A 17,787-nucleotide genomic window follows, 5' to 3' on the forward strand; every position below is an offset into this window, starting at 1 on the left:
ATAGTTTTGTCATTTCAAGAACATCATATAAATGGAATCACACAGCATGTAACCTTTTTGGGACAGTGAATGGATTCAGCAGAGATGTAGGAGGTAGAATGAATGGAGTTGGAGGCTGATTGCACCTGGGGAGAAAAGAAGCTAGATGAATCAAGAACTCTGCTCAGTTTTTGGATTGGGCGACAGGGTGAATGGTGGTTCCATGAAGGAGGTGAGCTTAGGACAGGTCTGCTGATAACCAGGCTTATTCTTAGTTACTAAACTGAATTACTTAGTTACTAAACTGGGGTTTGAAGTGAGGTGGGCAGAATTCATTAGGTTTGATTCTCAACATACAGTCTGTCCTCCTAACTAGAATGTAAGCTTCAGGAGGATACAGTCTTTGTTTCCCCAGCACCTAACACACTGCCTCACACACAGTAAACACCAGAGTGTTGAGTGTGGGCTACCTCACCAAAGGCTGTTGAACTATGGGCTTGGTGTTTAGGAGCTTGAGACACAAGAGGCCCTGTAATTTTGTTGAGCTGCATATTTGAAGCCATGAGAATAGATTTATGAGCTAGTGAGTGATCTGATTGAGTGCTGAGCTTTCACATTGCAAGTTGGCTTCATTGTTTTCAACTTACCGTCGAATATGTAGTAATTGTCATCAATTCACTTGTGATGTGGGTGGTGCAGAGGTCAATGAAAGGCTGCTGTTCTCAGTGAGCTCACCTGGAGAGCTTTTCAAATGACACCCACCTTCAGTGTTCTGATGGTCTCTGACGCCAGTTCAGAGCGTGGTGCTATAGCGCATTAATTGCCGACCTTCTCAAGCACAGGGCTTCTTGTTAATACATTTTAAGTGTTTTCTTATCTCCAGTCCCACTTGTAGTTGTACCTCTAGTATCCAGAGGTTGAGAAAACTCCTGTGCTCCTGAGTTTGGTGGCCCCAGATGAAGACCTTAACACAATCCCTCTGAACCTCAAGGGCCTGCTCTGCTTGGTAGTCACTGAGCTCACCACTCAGGACTCATCAGGTGCTGCTTCTCCAGGGAATCTTACCTGCACCCCTTTCCCTGTGCCTGGATGCTTTGCATGTTGTCTCATTTTAATCATCCCAGGAGCCCTGGCATTACCCCCTGCTTTATAGATAGAGATGCTGACGCTAAAGAGCATAGTGATGGGTCAGAGGCCCTGGCAGAGCCGAACCCGCCCCCATTTGTCCAAATCTGTCAAAGTTTAGAACGAAAGGATCAGATTGAAACTTGAGCAGATAACACGAGGTTGTGTACATTCAGTTGATTTTCTGAACCTTTAAGCTCGTGGGAAGAACACTTGTCTACATAACTGGAGGCCTGTGTCTCTCTGGCCCCTTCTTGGCAGGTTCTGATTGGAACTGACTCCATCACAAACCTGCATAAACTGGAGCAGGTGTCCAGCGACGAGGGCATTGGGACCCTGGCAGAGAACCTGCTGGAGGCACTGCGGGAGCACCCTGATGTCAACAAGAAGATTGACGCCGCCCGCAGGGAGACCCGGGCTGAGAAGAAGCGCATGGCCATGGCAATGAGGCAGAAGGCTCTGGGAACCCTGGGCATGACGGTAAAGCCAGTCCCTGAGTCCCCAGTTTTTGCCACCCTGCTGAGGAGGAGGCTGTGGCACAGTGATTTGTAATTTGGGACAGAGCTGGGGTTGGGCACGGTGAAGCTGAAGGCTGGATGGAGGAAGAGGTGTGCTAGGCCCTTCACCTTGCTAATCTTCCCAACAACCCTCAGAGCTGTGACTGTGACTTCTGTCCAGATGAGACTCAGATGCTAAGTGATTTTAGTTCATAAAAACAGTCAAAATGGTGATGATAGCCATTGTTATCAAGGATTTACTATCTGCCAAGCACTGTGCTTATGCAACTTGTAAGATTTTATTTAAGCCTTTGTGTGGTTCTATAAGGTGGCCTTATACCCATTTTCCAGATGAACTAATTGAGGCTGAGAGATGAAGTAAATAGGCCAAGGCACAAAACTAATAAGTGGTTGACAGGACTTTGAACCCCGGTCTGTGCACACGAAGGGCTCTGTGCTGTTTTCACTGTCCTGAGGCCTTGGAGGAAGCAGTAGGCCTCTGAGAGCCTCCTCCAAGCCAGCAAACTGAGTGTCAGCAGTTTTAAAACTCCCATGGGAACAGTAAATGAATCATAACGCATCAGCCCTTGCCAGCTGAGAGCTGGTATTGCTGGCACAAAGAAGGGGCTGTTTTGGTGGCAAGTGGCGGCTTGCCAGGGTTCCAACCGGATGGTTTCTCTGCTTCAGTGGTCCTGCAGGAAGGGAATAGCAGGGAATCTGGGTCTTTACCCTCATTAGAAGCCAACTGAAGAGATTCCTTTTGATGCAGCCATCCTTTTAGTGTATGTGGAGGGTCAGCCCTGTCCTTGAGTGTCCCCGAGTTAGGGTGTGTGTGTGTATGTGTGTGTGTAAACCCCCTTCTGACATACCACCTGGGGTTCCCCCAACAGACAAATGAAAAGGGCCAGGTCGTGACCAAGACGACACTCCTGAAGCAGATGGAAGAGCTGATTGAGGAGCCGGGCCTCACGTGCTGCATCTGCAGGGAGGGGTACAAGTTCCAGGTACAGCTCTGGGCCTGGGCCTGGTGGCCAGCCTGCTCGCTTGCTCTGGTGGCGGCCCTCGCCTGCAGGCCTTTTGTTCTTAGACTGGCCAAGGCTTGCTTCTTGGCCACTCTTTAAAGGCAGGAAGGCACTGCCTTCATCATCGTCATGATCGTACACAACAAGCACTCACTGGATTCTGCCTTGCTAGACCCCATGCCCAGAGCTTGATGTAATTTTATCCTTAAACTTGTAAAAAGTTCTGTTTGTGGCTGAGAGCAAAGGTCATGGGACAGAGCCAGAAATCTTGGCTTTTAAAAACATACCATGCGGTTTCCATTCAGGACACCTGGGAGATCAGGCTCCCCCAAACTAGATTCTTACCTGAAAGGAGCAGAGCAGCAAGTGACATGTTTGCTCCCCTAAAGGCCCAAAAGGGGTCCCCTTTCTCTATAGCTTCGATTGACTACTGAGCACCGAAGCTATTTAAGGGCAGTAGCCTGGACCACAGGCCTTTAAGTCCTGCTGTAACTAACACATGCTCTTTGGAGCTGCCCGATAATTTTTGAAAAGCAACCGACTTATCAAGAAGGCACTTTATTCATTTTAAAATAAATAAAACAAAAACAAAAAAGAAGGGCAGTTTAAACATACATTTCTGTCTTTCCACCTGCATAGCGTCTGCTTTAGTTTGGTTGCTTCCCTCACTCCCAGTCAAGTGCTTAACCACGAGCCTGGGTGCTGGCTGTCACCCCCTCTTCTAGACTGTCCCTGCCTAGGAGGGTAGGCATTCGCGTCCCTTCTGCTCTGCTTCACCTGCTTCCAAAGCCTGCGTGGAGTTTCTCCTCACCTCTCCTCCTTTTTCTGTTGTCTTGCAGCCCACAAAGGTCCTGGGCATTTATACCTTCACCAAGCGGGTAGCCCTGGAGGAGATGGAGAATAAGCCCCGGAAACAGCAGGGCTACAGCACTGTGTCCCACTTCAACATCGTGCACTACGATTGCCACCTGGCAGCCGTCAGGTAGGCCCTGGCTCTGGGACGGGCTCCCTCAGTGGGCCCCTCCCTCACCTGGGCTTCAGCTCCAGACCTCTGTCACTTCCCAGGTGTGGGCAGCTGCCAGCCCTGAAGTTTTAATGCTGTTCCTTAGTCTCTGGGGAGCAGGGTGTTCTACCTTTAACCATATAGGCTGAAGAGCCATTCTTGCCAGGAAAATACCTGTGGCTTTTGGCCCAAGCTGGTGAAAGCAATGTTACTTACCTAGAGCAGTGAAGCCTGCATTTGCTATATCAGGATTACACTTGGCTAATTCTGTGCGTGGAGTTAGGAGCATGGGCTAACTTCCTTCGTGTTAGCAAACCCTCTCCACTCCACTTGCCCAGGTGCCTGGTTGCCCAATTAATTCCAGCAGCTACTCATCCCTGCTCTCCTCCCATCCAGGCTGGCTCGAGGCCGGGAAGAGTGGGAAAGTGCCGCCCTGCAGAACGCCAACACGAAGTGCAATGGGCTCCTTCCGGTCTGGGGACCCCACGTCCCTGAATCAGCTTTTGCCACTTGCTTGGCAAGGTGAGTGTTGAGCATTTTCACGGTAGGAAAGGGGATTCCCAGGAGATGGGGGGAGTCATCTTTTAGCTCAGCCTGTGGTGAGAGCATTTCCTGTGGCCTTCATTGGGAATCCCTGTCTCTTTACTTGCTGGCAAGGGGCTGTTCAGAACAGAGGGCACTCTGCTGAGATGCCGGCACCCTCAGTGTCTGTGCACCATGGAGAAGTTCTAGTTATTCACTACTCTCCACCTTTGTTGATCTAAGGACATCAGACCTGGAATGCCTGACTTGGTCCCTGAGGTCAACATTTCCCAGAGTTCACTTCTACGATATATGCCTCTGAGGGTTAAATAATAAAAATTAATAGCTCAGTGGCACGGGCTCCCTTGTCCTGAAATGCAGAGTAGCTGAAGCTTCTGTGAAGCCCTTACCTCTGACTGCTGCCTTGTGGAGTGGTGCCCACCACAGTCCTGGTTTTAAAGCTCAGGGATGAAAAGGTATTGATATAAAACTGGTACCTGGTAGTAATAATGATGGAAGTAACAACAGGCAGTATTGAAATGCTTACCATGTGCTATTGTTAGACACACTCTACAGATGAGAAATTGTGGCATAGAGAGATTGAGTAACTTACTTGAGGTCACATAGTTAATAAGGCATAATAGATTATAATGTAAATTGACATAGAAAAAGCCTTTATTTAGAGTTTGGGGACATGATTCTTAGAATAGATTTCCTGGTCAGTCAGAAGGGATAAGGTCTACCTTTCTTATTCCAAAATGTACTTCTAGAAGTGGCCATAATATGTTCTATGACAGTGGTCTCTTAAGAAGTGGGTCCCTCAAAACCAGTGGGTTCTCATCAAAGCTTGGAAAGCATCACTTTTAGTCACAGCAGAAGTGAAACGTCCTCTTCCTGCTGGCTCAGTCCTTGCCTTCGACTCTCCCTTCATCCCGCTGGCCATTTGTGCAACCTGTGCAGCCAACAGGGAAGGGATCTCCACCGGAGACTTGCTTCTGTTCAGCGCTTGCTCTGCTCCCTCTCAGGCACAACACTTACCTCCAGGAATGCACAGGCCAGCGGGAGCCCACGTACCAGCTGAACATCCACGACATCAAGCTGCTGTTCCTGCGCTTCGCCATGGAGCAGTCGTTCAGCGCGGACACCGGCGGGGGTGGCCGCGAGAGCAACATCCACCTGATCCCGTACATCATTCACACTGTGCTTTACGTCCTGAACACGTTAGTATCTCGCATCCCACTGGGCAGCATCCAGCTGCCCAACACCTCCCGTGTGTCCATATTCGCCTTAGTTCCAGAGCCAGTGCCTAACCAACGGCAGCCTTTGCTGAAGTAGGAACGTTCATCCACAGCTTTTAGGTGACTCCCTTCTAAAACTGTCCCATCTCCCACTGTGGGCAGCCAAGGGCCTGACCTTCAGCTCAGAGAGGATGAAACTGGGAGAAGCCAAACCATCAAAACTTCTACTTCCATGTAGCCCCTACTTCTCCTTACAACACTCACTTCTCTTGGATGGGGCGGTGGTAGGTTGGAGGTGAGGGTTTCACATGTAGGGGATGTGGCAGAGCCAAGAACCTGTTTCATAAATGGAAACTGGACTTGCTTCCCCTGTTTTCTCTCCAGTAAGTAATGCTTCTGGCAAGTGTGAGGAAAATGGAGGGAGTGTTAAGATTATCTGGGGAAGTCAACTGACAAGGAAGGCAGCCAGGGAAAATTAGATTGTATTTTTATCCAGATGTACATTAGGGGTAGTTAGGTTGATATGTGAAAGTATAATTTTAAAGTAGCACTCAGGGGTAGAGAAGAATATTCTTTTATTCCACCCCAGATTTCAAAAGCAGATTTAATACACGTTAGCTCTTAGGTTTGATTTATGAAATGGTTTCATATTTGAGGCCCAGATCTGTTGGGCAGAGAACTGACAGGCTGTGTGCAGTCACATAGGCAGCTACAGTCCGTTTAGCAACAGGACAATCTGTCTCTTGTTCTTGCTGGCCTTCTCTCTTCAGCAACGTTATCTTCTGCTTCCCTCCCATTTCCTTGTGAGTTAAATGGCTGGCCTCCAGACCACAGGTTTCATTGTTGAAAAGATGCACAGGTGGGTCTCCATCAGTGCCTTACGTCACCCGCTAACCTGTTTAGACTGTCAGAAGAAACACCTGCGTTGCTGACAGCACAAATGTTCCCATCCCCAAACTGCTGCAGGTCTGAGAGCTAATTGCGTGTTGGTAGCCTTTGAAAGAGCCCTCGGCCTTTGCAGAGACATGTCTCTGTTGGCAGCGAGGAGGTAGAGTGGACTGTTCCCCAGGGCGGAGAGCTGACCCAGGGCGGGGAGCTGGCACGATTTGCCTGGCAGAACAGAGCCGGTGATTTCAGGTGTCGTTGAATGCTAGACATTTTAACTCCTCTCAAGCTTCGTCAGTGGCGAGGGAGTTGGCTGTGTCATTATCTTGGTCCGTTCCAGGCTGACCTGGAAGCTTCACCGAGAGGCACTCTCTCATCCGCAGACTGCTTCCCTAGTCACTCCATGTTGCCACGGGCTTGGCCACGGGGCGGGTGAGGGGGTGACTGCCTTTGGTGGACCATTTGTGTATGAAGGCAAGTGTGTGACACTGTGATCCAGAGCAGAGCTGAGCAGGTCTGCAATGGCAGAAGCCTCTAATTCCCAGTTCAGGAAAATCGAGTTGAGTTTACTCACCGTTCCCTCTGCGCCACTCTTCAGGGTGTGCTCGCACTGCCCCTGCTTCCCACAGCCCAGTTGGGCCGTGCTGTGTGCACACCTGGTAACTCTGATTCTGTGGCTCCTAGTGCTGTGTTTGTTTTACCTCATGGCATTAGGACAGGGCATCAGCACTCCTGGCTTGAGAGCACCATCTGGGTTATAAGGAGAGCGTGTAGCCGGAAACACCTGATCGGGGGGCTCCAGTGCCCTCATTGCCTCGTCAGTGACCACTGCCAAGGCTTCGTCCTGGAGGGCAGAGAGAGTTACTAACTAATGCTGGGCAGGCTCTGGGCCAGGCGGCCTGGGTCAAAGCCAGTTCTTTCGCACCCCAGTGTGTGACTTTGGGCAAAATACTTACTTTCTCTGTGCTGTAGTTCTGTGAGACTGGGAAATTGAGCACACCCTCCCACCCCGTGTTGCTGCTGGTACCTGTTTCAGGGTTATTGCGAGGATGTCCATATGAAGCTCTTAGAATGGTTCCTGGCGTTAAAGTTCATGGTCATCATTGTCCCTGCAGCTTAGGCAAGATTTGGAACAGGAAGTGGCGCTTGCCTAAAAAAAGCTGTTCTATTGAAGGGGAGAGGGCACAGACACGTAGGGAAACAAACAACACAGTGAGCCGTGGAAAGCAGTGGTGCAGATGGAGTGTGAACAAGGTGGCTGTAATAAGACCACGCTGCGTCAGGGAGTGCAGAAGGCTGGCTCAGAGCCAGAGATTCATGATTCACATTGGCTCCATCACCTACTGCTTGGTGACCTTGGGCAAGTCACTGTGGTAAAAAGGTGCTGTTACCTTCCGGGGTTCTGAGGTCACTGATGGTGGACTGTTTGTGAAGGTGCTCGACCTGACCCGCCGGGCGCTCAAGCCAGCAGTTGTTGGGAATTATGTCGGACCTGAGCTGGGGGTGGGGCGGGGCCAAGGAAGATGCTACCAAGAGGGGCTTGGAAGGGAAGCAGCAGCACTTGGAGAGCGGGGAGGGGACAGGGGTGTGTGTGGCCTGTGATCCACACGTTCAGGACACCCAAGAGAAGAGGAGAAATTGAACACACCCTCCTCCCCCGTTGCTGCTGGTCCCTGGCACCGGCCCTGGTTTCATCGTGCTCTTTTGTTCTAGAACCCGAGCAACTTCCCGAGAAGAGAAGAACCTCCAGGGCTTTCTGGAGCAGCCCAAGGAGAAGTGGGTGGAGAGTGCCTTTGAAGTGGACGGGCCCCACTATTTCACAGTCCTGGCCCTCCACATCCTGCCCCCCGAGAGGTGGAGAGCCATGCGTGTGGAAATCCTGCGGAGGCTGCTGGTGACCTCTCACGCCCGGGCAGTGGCTCCAGGAGGAGCCACCAGGTTAGTACCTGCTTCAGGGAGCCGCCCCTGCCCCCTGTTGCCCGGACGGTGTATTCCCAGTTGGTGAAAACTGCCAGGCAGTGTGTGCGCGCTAAGGGAAGGCACGCATTGGTCCTGACCCCTCTCCATCTGTGACCCCAAGTCTAGGCCCGATGGCTGGCAGGTGCCTGCCCACCTTGGGTCTGGTGTTCAGCCACTAAAGAGGCAGAGCCAGGCATATCTCTGTGCAGAATTCTAGAGGAAGCCAGCCAGGCACGGGATGAGGAGAATTCGGGCCTCTGGGGCTCAGACAGGTGACAGGCTTCCCAGGTGGCTGGTCTGGCATAAACTAGGAAAGCCTCCGCCTGGCTGCGGTCGGGGAGTTTCTTTTCTGATCATTGAAAGCTCGTCATCTCCCTCCTTGGTCACGTTCCTGCCTGACCTTGCCACGTTCCACAGCTCTTCTTTCTCTCCTGTTAATGTGGGCACCTCCCGAAGCAGGAAGTGGTCTTTGTTTTCATGACCTTGTGCTGCGATTTGGGTTACATGGGAGGTGTCCTGAGAGAAACATCTGCAAGGAAGCCCTTGAGATGTCCACATGGATTGCCCCACACTCAGTGGACTCCGTGGGCTCCACTCTCGGCTCTCAGTGGCTTGTGCAGTCTCTGCCTGCCCTGCGCGGCAGAGTAGGGGCGAGGGTGTCAGCTTGCTTCTGCCCCTGGAGGAAAGTCTTCCCTTCTGGGAGGTCTGTCTTTGGCAGTTTGCTTTCGCTGGATCCGAGGGAACATTTCCACATTTGTAGGCCCAGGGGGACCTTCAGGCCCCTGACAGTGACAGGCCAAGTGGAAACAGCCAGGTGCCTGAGTTGGCACACATGGTATCTTTACTTCCATCAGCTCTGATTTACCAAGGGTTGCTAGTCAGGCCTCATGCCCGCAGGGAGGCTGGGTTGGAGCTCTGTTGAGTCAGGCCAGCATCAGCTTCTTGGTGTGGAGCAGAAGGGGCGAGTCTTGTTAGATTCCTATCTAACCCCTGCCCCCATTCCAGGCATATCACTTCCAGTGTTCCCCGGGAGACCGAAGCATTCATAGTTAACTAGCCGCCAGAATCACAAGTCAGATCTGGCGGATACCAAGTTGTTGATAAGCCAGGCTGGCCTGCTTCCCTAGCACATAAAGTGGCATTTACTGGGCACAAGCTCTCAATGGCAGGTGTGAAATCTGAGCCCACAGGAGCTGTTTTGCTTTCAATTAGGAGACTGGAATTCATTACTGTCCCAGGCGGTTAAGGAAAAGCCGATTTGGTCACAGCTTAATTAGGCAATCCAGTGCGAGCTATACTCAGGAGTTGCCATTTTCTCTGTAGCAGTTTAGTCACCTTTACTAATCAGCCTTAAATAATTAAGTTGGGCAGGGTTATTCAAGATTCCTGCTTACCAAGGCAAAACAGTCACAGAGAAGGACCAGACTTGGTGTGATGTGGGGGTGTGAGCAGGGTTCTCCTGAAACAGACTGGAGGAGGAGCTGGGCATTAGCACAGTATTGAGACACCCTCCGGGGAGAGGCCTCGGCTGGGAGGATTAGAGGGTGTCATCCTGCTGGCTGGGGCAGTGTCACTGGCGCAGGCTCTGTTCATTGTGGAGGGGGAGGCAGTGGCAGACACACAAAAATGTGGCTCTAGGCATCTGCACAAGAAAGGTTGACCTCTTCATGTTTTACATTCGAAGAGAAATGTCCTCTGCCTGGGACTTGCAAGTACTTAAGCCTAGGACTTTCTCTTCATGTTGTTTACATGAATGGGTCATCAGCCTCCTCCTCAGGCCCACCTCACAGTGGTTTTCCCTTTAGGCTGTGGCATCCTCAAGCTGGCAGGCAAGGGAGAAAGTGCATCGGGTGGAGGGAAGGTTCAGGAAGCATATTTCAGCAAATGGAATTCTCCTTTTATTATTATTTGACTTTTAAAGTATTTATATTTACCGACTCTTAAGTGTGATGGCCTGTCCCATGGGACACTGTCCCTTTACCTGAGTGAGGCCCATATGGTATAGTTTTACCTTCTATGATAGGTAACATCTGTGCTTGTCTGACTTATGATTCTTACACACACACACACACACACACACTCACTCTAATACTGAATTCTAGTCCCTTTAGTTATGGGCTCTGTACATCATGTTCTGAAGTATATAGCATCCCCATCACAAGGGTTCAACTACCCTTTACTTACTACAGACGTGAAACCAGTTTGCAGACAACACCCCTTGTAAATTTGGATGCTGGAAACCAATTCTAGCCCCAATACATCACTCCCTATGCAGAGAGGAGTCTAGTCTTTCCGTATTTCACGGTAGCTGCACCTGTGTAACCATTCCTCACCGGCAGTGCCTGCCGAGGAGGCAGTGGACGTGGTCGCACATAGCCCCATGTTCTGAGGGACTGGCTGGTCCTTAATCCTCAGCTGCATCATGGGATTAAGTAGGGGCAGGCGATACTGGGTAGAAACTAAGGTGTGGCGAGCAGCTCGCTCAGGATTATCCTGGCATTGGGAGGTGTTGGGCGGTTGTGTCCTCCATCCTGGATGGTGCCATTGCTCATCGCCACTTTTCCACCAGCTTGCTGCTTTCAACACAGCACGTGTGACAAATTGCGGTGTGTGGTGGCTTTAGGTCTGTTGACTGACAGTTCTCCCAGACTGAGGAGGGCCTTGTTTCCCACCTCATCTGCTAGATCCCATCAAGTCTGGAGCTCGTGGAGGTTGCACACAGCAACATGAGCTCCAGGAGAGGGTGGCCTCTCCTTAAGGCAGTCGCCTTTCGGTTGTCATGTCGCAGCTGTGTCTCCCTTTCTTCCGATTTACCCCGATTTGGAAGACAGCCGTGCTAAAGCTGAATATTTCAGGGAACGTTTTTGTAGTAAATAAACCACTGGCTTCAGAAGGCCCTGCCCGCTGAGACAGACAGTGGCTAGAACTGAGTGACCCCCAGATCACTGTGACTCCCCGTGCTCCCCCTGCTCTGCCCTGTCCTGTAAGGACCCTTCCGGGCCTGCCTGACATGCAGTGGGATGTTCTTTCCAGGCTGACGGACAAGACAGTGAAGGACTACTCTGCCTATCGCTCCTCCCTTCTCTTCTGGGCCCTCGTCGATCTCATTTACAACATGTTTAAGGTAAGGATGCCATTGGAGCCTCAGCAGTGTCTGAGTGTCTGCAAGGTGTCAGGTGATGTGTTGCTGGCTCTGACCCTGCCTCAGCCAACAGGTGGCTGCTCTCCACCGGCCTCTCCCAAGAAACCAGCGCACCCACTGTGGGAAGGGATTTACACCAGCCTAGACGCTTGCGTGTCTGTGCCCACTCCACCACCTGGTCTGGGGCCTGCTGTAGACCTGCTTCTGCAGGAAAATCTTCCCTCCCGAGTCACCTTTGTGTGCTCTTGTCCCCCCAGTTTTGATAACTCCGTTGCCCTGTTGAGTATGACTTCTTCCAGCCCAGCTTACACTCCGCTCTGCCTGGAAGGAATTAGGGTTTGGGTGGCTCCTTTCATAATCGGAATGAAACAGCTCAATTAAGGCATCTTGATGAGTCCCTTTTCTTTGGGAAATGCAGGTATGACGTGTGGGAGGAAAGAATGCAGTCGCTTGTTGTAGCTTGTAGGTTCAAGTGACCCAGCGTGTAATAAAGGGGCTGTGAGAGGAGTGAAGTGAAGTTTATTGTTCCTGGCAGCAAACACATCCTCCAGGGAAAACTGATGTACACAAGAGGGCTCTCCTTTCACGGGCTGACGTGGCTGCCTGACTCGAGGCATGAAGTCATCCCCCTTCACCCCCCGGCCTGTTCCCTGTTGGTTCTTGTAGAAGGTGCCTACCAGCAACACGGAGGGAGGCTGGTCCTGCTCCCTAGCAGAATACATCCGCCACAACGACATGCCTATCTGCGAAGCTGCTGACAAAGTCCTGAAGACCTTCCAGGAGGAGTTCATGCCAGTGGAGACCTTCTCGGAGTTCCTCGACGTGGCTGGTCAGTGTCAAGGTTCTGTCTCTCAAAGATCTTCTGCAGCAAAACTGGTTTGTCTTAGTGGGGCTGGCCGTAGCTTGTTTCTTCACATGTCAGATAACACAGGTGAGAACTCGCCTGTCGGCCACCAAAAGATCGGAAGCACTGATAATGAGAGCAGCAGCTCTGCACTGGGCTGCCCGCTGCATTTCCCAGTCTGCAAGGCAGCCCTGGGTGAGGTAGGCCTGTGGTCATCCCCACTTTGCAGGTGGGGTAACTGAGGCACTGGAGATTCACTACGTCTACAGTGGGGCATCGCTGCAAATTGGTAGAGCCCCCTTGTGATTCCTGGCTTTTCCTGACAGTTCAGGGAAACACCGTGGAGCTTCCCTGTCTTTCTCCTGCCTCTTATGTCACAACTGCCCCTGGGGAGATGCGGAACATTTCAACTCTGATTCTTAAATGGTGAACATCAAAACACCAAGGCAGAGCATCTGTGACTGTAAGAATAGGGCAACACTTTGAGCTCTTGTCATATGAGACATCCTCAGACAGTCCTTATCCCTCAGCTAGTAAACATGAAGTTCATTGTCTTTCCTGTGTACAGATTCCTTATACAACGGACATGTATTTTAATTGCACACACATTAAAAGTTGCTTGGATTTCATAACCAAGCATCAGGTGACAACAGGGGGAGGTGATGTGGGCCGCTGCCTGGGAAGAGACACCTCAGATCACAGATCTTGGTGCCTCTGGGCTGTGGGCGCTGTTGCCTTACAGCCCTTGGACTGCTGTCTGTCCAGTGTAGGGCTCCCGGGGCCGAAGCAGAGGGCCCACACCAGCCTGACTCTCAGGAGCTTATGTTATTTTCCCCTGACGGTCATTGTGGGAATGCTGTGACATGTAAAGAAGCGGGGGAAACATCTCCCCGATCCCAATGATATTTTTCTGTTTGTTTTTGTCTTCTGGGAACTAAACTCTCAAGAGTTTGGAATGATGTTCTGTGTGAATTTCTCTTTTCTCCCAGCTCAGCCCCAACTGATGGAGTTCCCCTAAAGCATTGGTTCTCAACCTTCCTAATGCCGCGACCCTTTAATACAGTTCCTCATGTTGTGGTGACCCCCAACCATAAAATTATTTTCGTTGCTACTTCATAACTGTCATGTTGCTACTGTTATGAATCGTCATGTAAATATCTGATAAGCAGGATGTATTTTCATTGTTCGCGACCCACAGGTTGAGAACCGCTGCCCTAAAGCCTAGGGCTTGCATTTTGTCCTTTGCGGTGGCCTTGGTGGGAGCTGTGCACTGGGATGGCCTTATAGGTGCCCTCCGTTATCAGAGGCCACGTGCTAGCCCTCCTACGCGAGGTTCCTTTGTTAACTTCACCGGGTGCTCCCACGTGCATCCTCCAGCCTGGACTTCCTACCTTAGCCAGGCTCCCTGCTTTCTTCCCAGGAAGTGACCCCTACACATACGAGGGAGCCTGTGTATTTGTGTCCTCAGGGCCGAGCACTGTGTGTGTCACCCAGGGGTCTGGTGAATGTACTAGTAAACCAAGACTGTCAGTGTGAATGTAAGAGTCTGAATAAGAGGAGGGGGTGGACCAGGTAAGGAAGGTGGTCAGCTCAGTTCAGGGCTTTGCATCGGCCCCGGGACTGGTGGCAGCACTGCGGCCCGAAGCAGGGGAGTGCAGGGGGGCTCTGGCCTTCACTCGGAGGTCCTGTTTCCACAGTGTGACTTCATTACTTTGTTTAAACTGGTAGAAAATCTCAGAACACCAGGCACACCCTATTGAATGCAAGGACAGCAACACCTTCCAAAACCAGCATGGGATGGTGCCCCCTTCCCTGCATTGCACTGAGCTGGGGAGAGGATTCCCGTTGGCATGCTGCCGGGCCTTGGGGGGATCACCTGTGAGGGAGCAGCAGGGGCAGCGGGGGACCTGATGCTGATTGAGCACCTTCTGTCACTGGCACTTCCACATACACGCCTGACGTCATCCCCACAGTAATGAAGCAAGGACCCTTCACTGTCCCTGTGTGATGGTCGAAGGGACGGAGCTTCTGAGCGCAGGCAGCCTGCTCAAGGCCCGGGGCTGGTGGCTAAAGCGCCGATGGGCCCGGGGCCTGTACCCTTCTCTGTCCTCCAGCCCTCCGGGCGGTGGTGTGCACCTTTCCCAGTCCAGGTCCTTTTGAGAATGCGGGGAGGGCTGTGGACACTTCCTTTCCATTTACCCTGTGGTCCACGGACCGGGCTTAGAACTGCTCCAGGGAGATGGTGGGCCAGCCTCTGCCCCTGTACCACCCTCAGACAAACAGCCTCCTCTTCCAAAACATGGCGCGGTGACTCTCGTCCCAGTCATGGCCGAGCCTCCAGCCGCAGCTGTCAGAACTTGTTGGAGTACAGTGTGTTCTCTCCGAGGATGCGGCAGCCATGACTCATGGGCTGGGGCCGTGCGGTCCTGCTCCTAACAGCCTCTGCCTCTGTTTCCAGGCCTCCTATCAGAAATCACCGACCCAGAGAGCTTCCTGAAGGACCTGTTGAACTCAGTCCCCTGACGGCCCCGGAACCGCTGCTGACCCTCTGAAGCTGGCTGCCTCCGCCCTCTGTGTTCTTCCCTCCTGTGCATCGATTCCCCACAGGACGCTACCCCAGTCCCCCCCTCCTCCCCCTTCATCTTTCTCGGAGTGGCTTGGGGTTTTAGGCTTCCTGTTTTATCTTGTGTGTGTGGTGCACTAGCTATGAAGTTGTTTGTGACCCGAGCCACGGAAGGACTTGTACATACCTAGGAGCCATGAGTTGTCCTGGCCAACTTAATACTTGAGTGTGCACATCTTGAGAAATAAACGAATGACTTAATACACATTGAAAAAGAAGGTGTTGGCTGCTGCTTAAACCCGTCCTTGGTGTCACGGGCCACACTTTCCTTGGCTGCCCAGCCCTTCCGATGTCAGTACAGGAAGACGGGCCCGGCAGAGTCACCATCTCTGGCCTCTTGTCGGCATCAAACGGAGCCTGTCTGTTTCCGGCCAGCAAGTTGGGGCACCGCATTTGATAAATATGATCTTTCCTAAAACAAACCCCTTGGCCTCTCTTAATTTTGGCCTTAAGAGCTGGAACCCAAAGACACATGGAGCCGGTGGTTTTCTAGTCCTCGGCGGAGGGCAGGCCCCGTAGGCACTAGGCTTTCTGCAACAAGCGCATCGACACTCTGCTCTCTGCGGCAAATCGGGGATCCTTGGGCGACTTCTCTTCGGGGTCACAGCTCAGGAGAGGGCCTGGGGTAGACTTAGAGTCGGAACATTGAGCAGCTGCGCTTTTCTGCACTTCCCTCTGCCGGGCCCAGTGTGCGCGGTTATGTCTAGCCTCTCTGACAGCCCTTCAGGAAAGAGCCAGGGTCGCTTGCCAGGGGCTGCCCACCGGGCTGCCAGGGCGGCAGGTTTGTGCCTCTGACGCCGTGTCCTCAGGCACTGTGGCTCCTGTCCCTGGGACCTCAGGACCTGCCTCCCCAGCTCCTGGGCAGCGTTCCTCTCCAGTGAAGCAGCGAGGCTGACCCAGATGGCCCCTGGAGGAAGAGCTCGCCAGTGCCGTCTCCTCATCTCCGTGACTGCTCTCCGCTGCTCCTCCGCGGGACAGACTCCCCTGTCCTGATGTCCAGTGTCTGTGGCTCCATCCTCAGGCCAGACCATTTGGGACAGGAGGTTCCTCCGGGCCCATTTCGGAGAGTTCCACAGCCAGGACCTCAGGCCTCTTCCCAGATCCTCTGACAAAGTCGCCATGGGCAGGCGTGAGTGTCGTGCTTGGGGCCCACCCAGAGAGATGAACGGTGTTTGTGGCAAGAGCCCCGCTGGCAGCCCTGGCAGACGAGCGTGTGTGATTGTGTGCACAAGTGCACGTTGGCATTGGCGCTGGCATTGCTGGGGCGATGGGCTTCTGAGGGACGGACTTGGCTGAAAAGGGCACAGCATCGCCCAAGCCATGTCAGGTGCTCACTTCGTTCGGCTCCATCGCCTCCTGTGTGCAGTCTCCGTGCCTGTAAGTGGGAAGTTGTGTCCACGGGGTAGGGTGGTTGCCAGGCTTACATGAGATTATCTGCCTGCTATGTAGTAAAAAAATGGCTGCTCTTACTGTTAATGAATTCACTTGCAGTTCACAAGGTTCTGACTCTTCTTTACCAAAGCTCCATGTCTCTGTGAGGTCCAGACATGTCTGGAGGAGGCGGATGAAGGATTTGGTCTCAGGGACCCTGACTTCATACACCGAATGCAGCAAGTTGATGCCCTCTTGCGGGCCCCTCGTCTCCCCTCGTCTGAGGGTCTCCCTGAGGGGCCATTGCAGGTACACGTAGTGGAATGGCTGTTATATAACATCCTGGCAGCGAATAAACTGGCAGCTTCTGGACGGCGAAGGGCGTGGGGAAGGTGCAGGGTGAGCAGTGTCACACCTGCTTACCGGGTGCTGGCTTGCTGTCCCGTGTGGCACCATTATAGGCTGAGCTGTGTTCGAGGGGACATTTCGGGGCACTGGTGTTGACGTGGCGCCTTCGGGAGCTTAACTGTGGCCTGGTGCTCGTGGCAAGGCGTTCACTTCTCTTTTTCCCTCTGTCCTTCATTTCTTGCAAAGTCCTCAGAGAAATTTGGCCCCAACCCAAGTCATCAAGCCTTGTGTTTTCACTGTCCCAGCTTCCCAGTGCAGCCGTCCCTGACAGACGTGCAGGCAGTGGGAACTCTGAGTCCAGGGCTGGCACAGCCGCCCTGAAGGACACCAGGCAAAACTCAGTCCCTTCTGTCCTGAGCCATCTAATCCCTTCTTGGGTTCCTGTCTTTCTCAACAGGCGCCCCCAGCGGGGAGTTGAGAGGGTTCCAGACTGCACTGTGCCTGCTGATTGATGGCTGCAGTGTGTAAGCCCCCCAGTCTGCGTTCAGCTGGAAGGCTGGAGCAGAGGTGCCACCGCCCTCCCCCCGGAACGCTGAAGCCTCGTGTGCCTCAGCGTCTCGGCCTCTCCCGGCGCCAGCTTCTGAGTTCAGGCTCTATTAGGAGGCCCCGTGAGGCCCCTCACCCCCAGTTTCGTTTGCTATGACACCAGGGTCTGCGCTGGGTTCTTTATGCCTGTTTCTCACATCGACCCTAAAGTTAGGTGGTGGTGTTCCCACCTTCAGGTGAAGAAAGGGCCCCAGAGGAAGGGACCTGCCTGCCGGGAGCTGGGCACTGGGGCGCGTGGCACAGCTCCACTCACCACCCCACTCGCGTCTTCAGTGTCTGCCTGGCGCAGGTGCCCCGCTGAGTGTGAGTGCACAGCGGGGCATCCACCGTCTGTCCTGTGGAGCTGAGATTCCCATGAGGGGCAAAGGCAGAAAGCCTGTCCCAGACTAAGCAGACCCATCACGTGAGCTGACTTAGTCCTGTGTTGACCACCAGATGCGGGCATTGTGGTGCTGGGGATGCGCCAGGCTCTGGAGGGGCCCAGCGCTGCTGTGGGGCTGAGGGCAAGTCTCCCCACCTGCCTGTGAGGGCGGGAGTGAGTGAGCTAACATGGGAGAACATTCTAGAATTGGGCAGGGCCTGGGCCGTCTGCTGTGGCTCCAGTGGCCAGTGTGGGCGTGTTC

General features: G+C 52.8%; 1 protein-coding gene across 11 annotated transcripts in view; it reads left to right on the top strand.

The window, feature by feature from the left end:
- UBR4 (ubiquitin protein ligase E3 component n-recognin 4) overlaps positions 1 to 15,057 on the top strand; it is a 124,533-nt gene extending 109,476 nt beyond the window's left edge. For all 11 annotated transcript variants that reach the window (XM_059691000.1, XM_059691003.1, XM_059691004.1 and 8 more), the window contains 9 exons: positions 1,366 to 1,584; positions 2,492 to 2,605; positions 3,463 to 3,605; positions 4,023 to 4,148; positions 5,174 to 5,368; positions 7,985 to 8,209; positions 11,264 to 11,354; positions 12,039 to 12,201; positions 14,675 to 15,057. In XM_059691000.1, the coding sequence (XP_059546983.1) occupies positions 1,366 to 1,584; positions 2,492 to 2,605; positions 3,463 to 3,605; positions 4,023 to 4,148; positions 5,174 to 5,368; positions 7,985 to 8,209; positions 11,264 to 11,354; positions 12,039 to 12,201; positions 14,675 to 14,739 (1,341 nt within the window). In that variant the 3' untranslated portion in view covers positions 14,740 to 15,057. The remainder of the gene's footprint in view (positions 1 to 1,365; positions 1,585 to 2,491; positions 2,606 to 3,462; positions 3,606 to 4,022; positions 4,149 to 5,173; positions 5,369 to 7,984; positions 8,210 to 11,263; positions 11,355 to 12,038; positions 12,202 to 14,674) is intronic.
- The last annotated feature ends 2,730 nt before the right edge of the window (positions 15,058 to 17,787 follow it).

This window comes from Myotis daubentonii, chromosome 3 (genome assembly GCF_963259705.1).
Source record: "Myotis daubentonii chromosome 3, mMyoDau2.1, whole genome shotgun sequence".
Taxonomy (NCBI): domain Eukaryota; kingdom Metazoa; phylum Chordata; class Mammalia; order Chiroptera; family Vespertilionidae; genus Myotis; species Myotis daubentonii.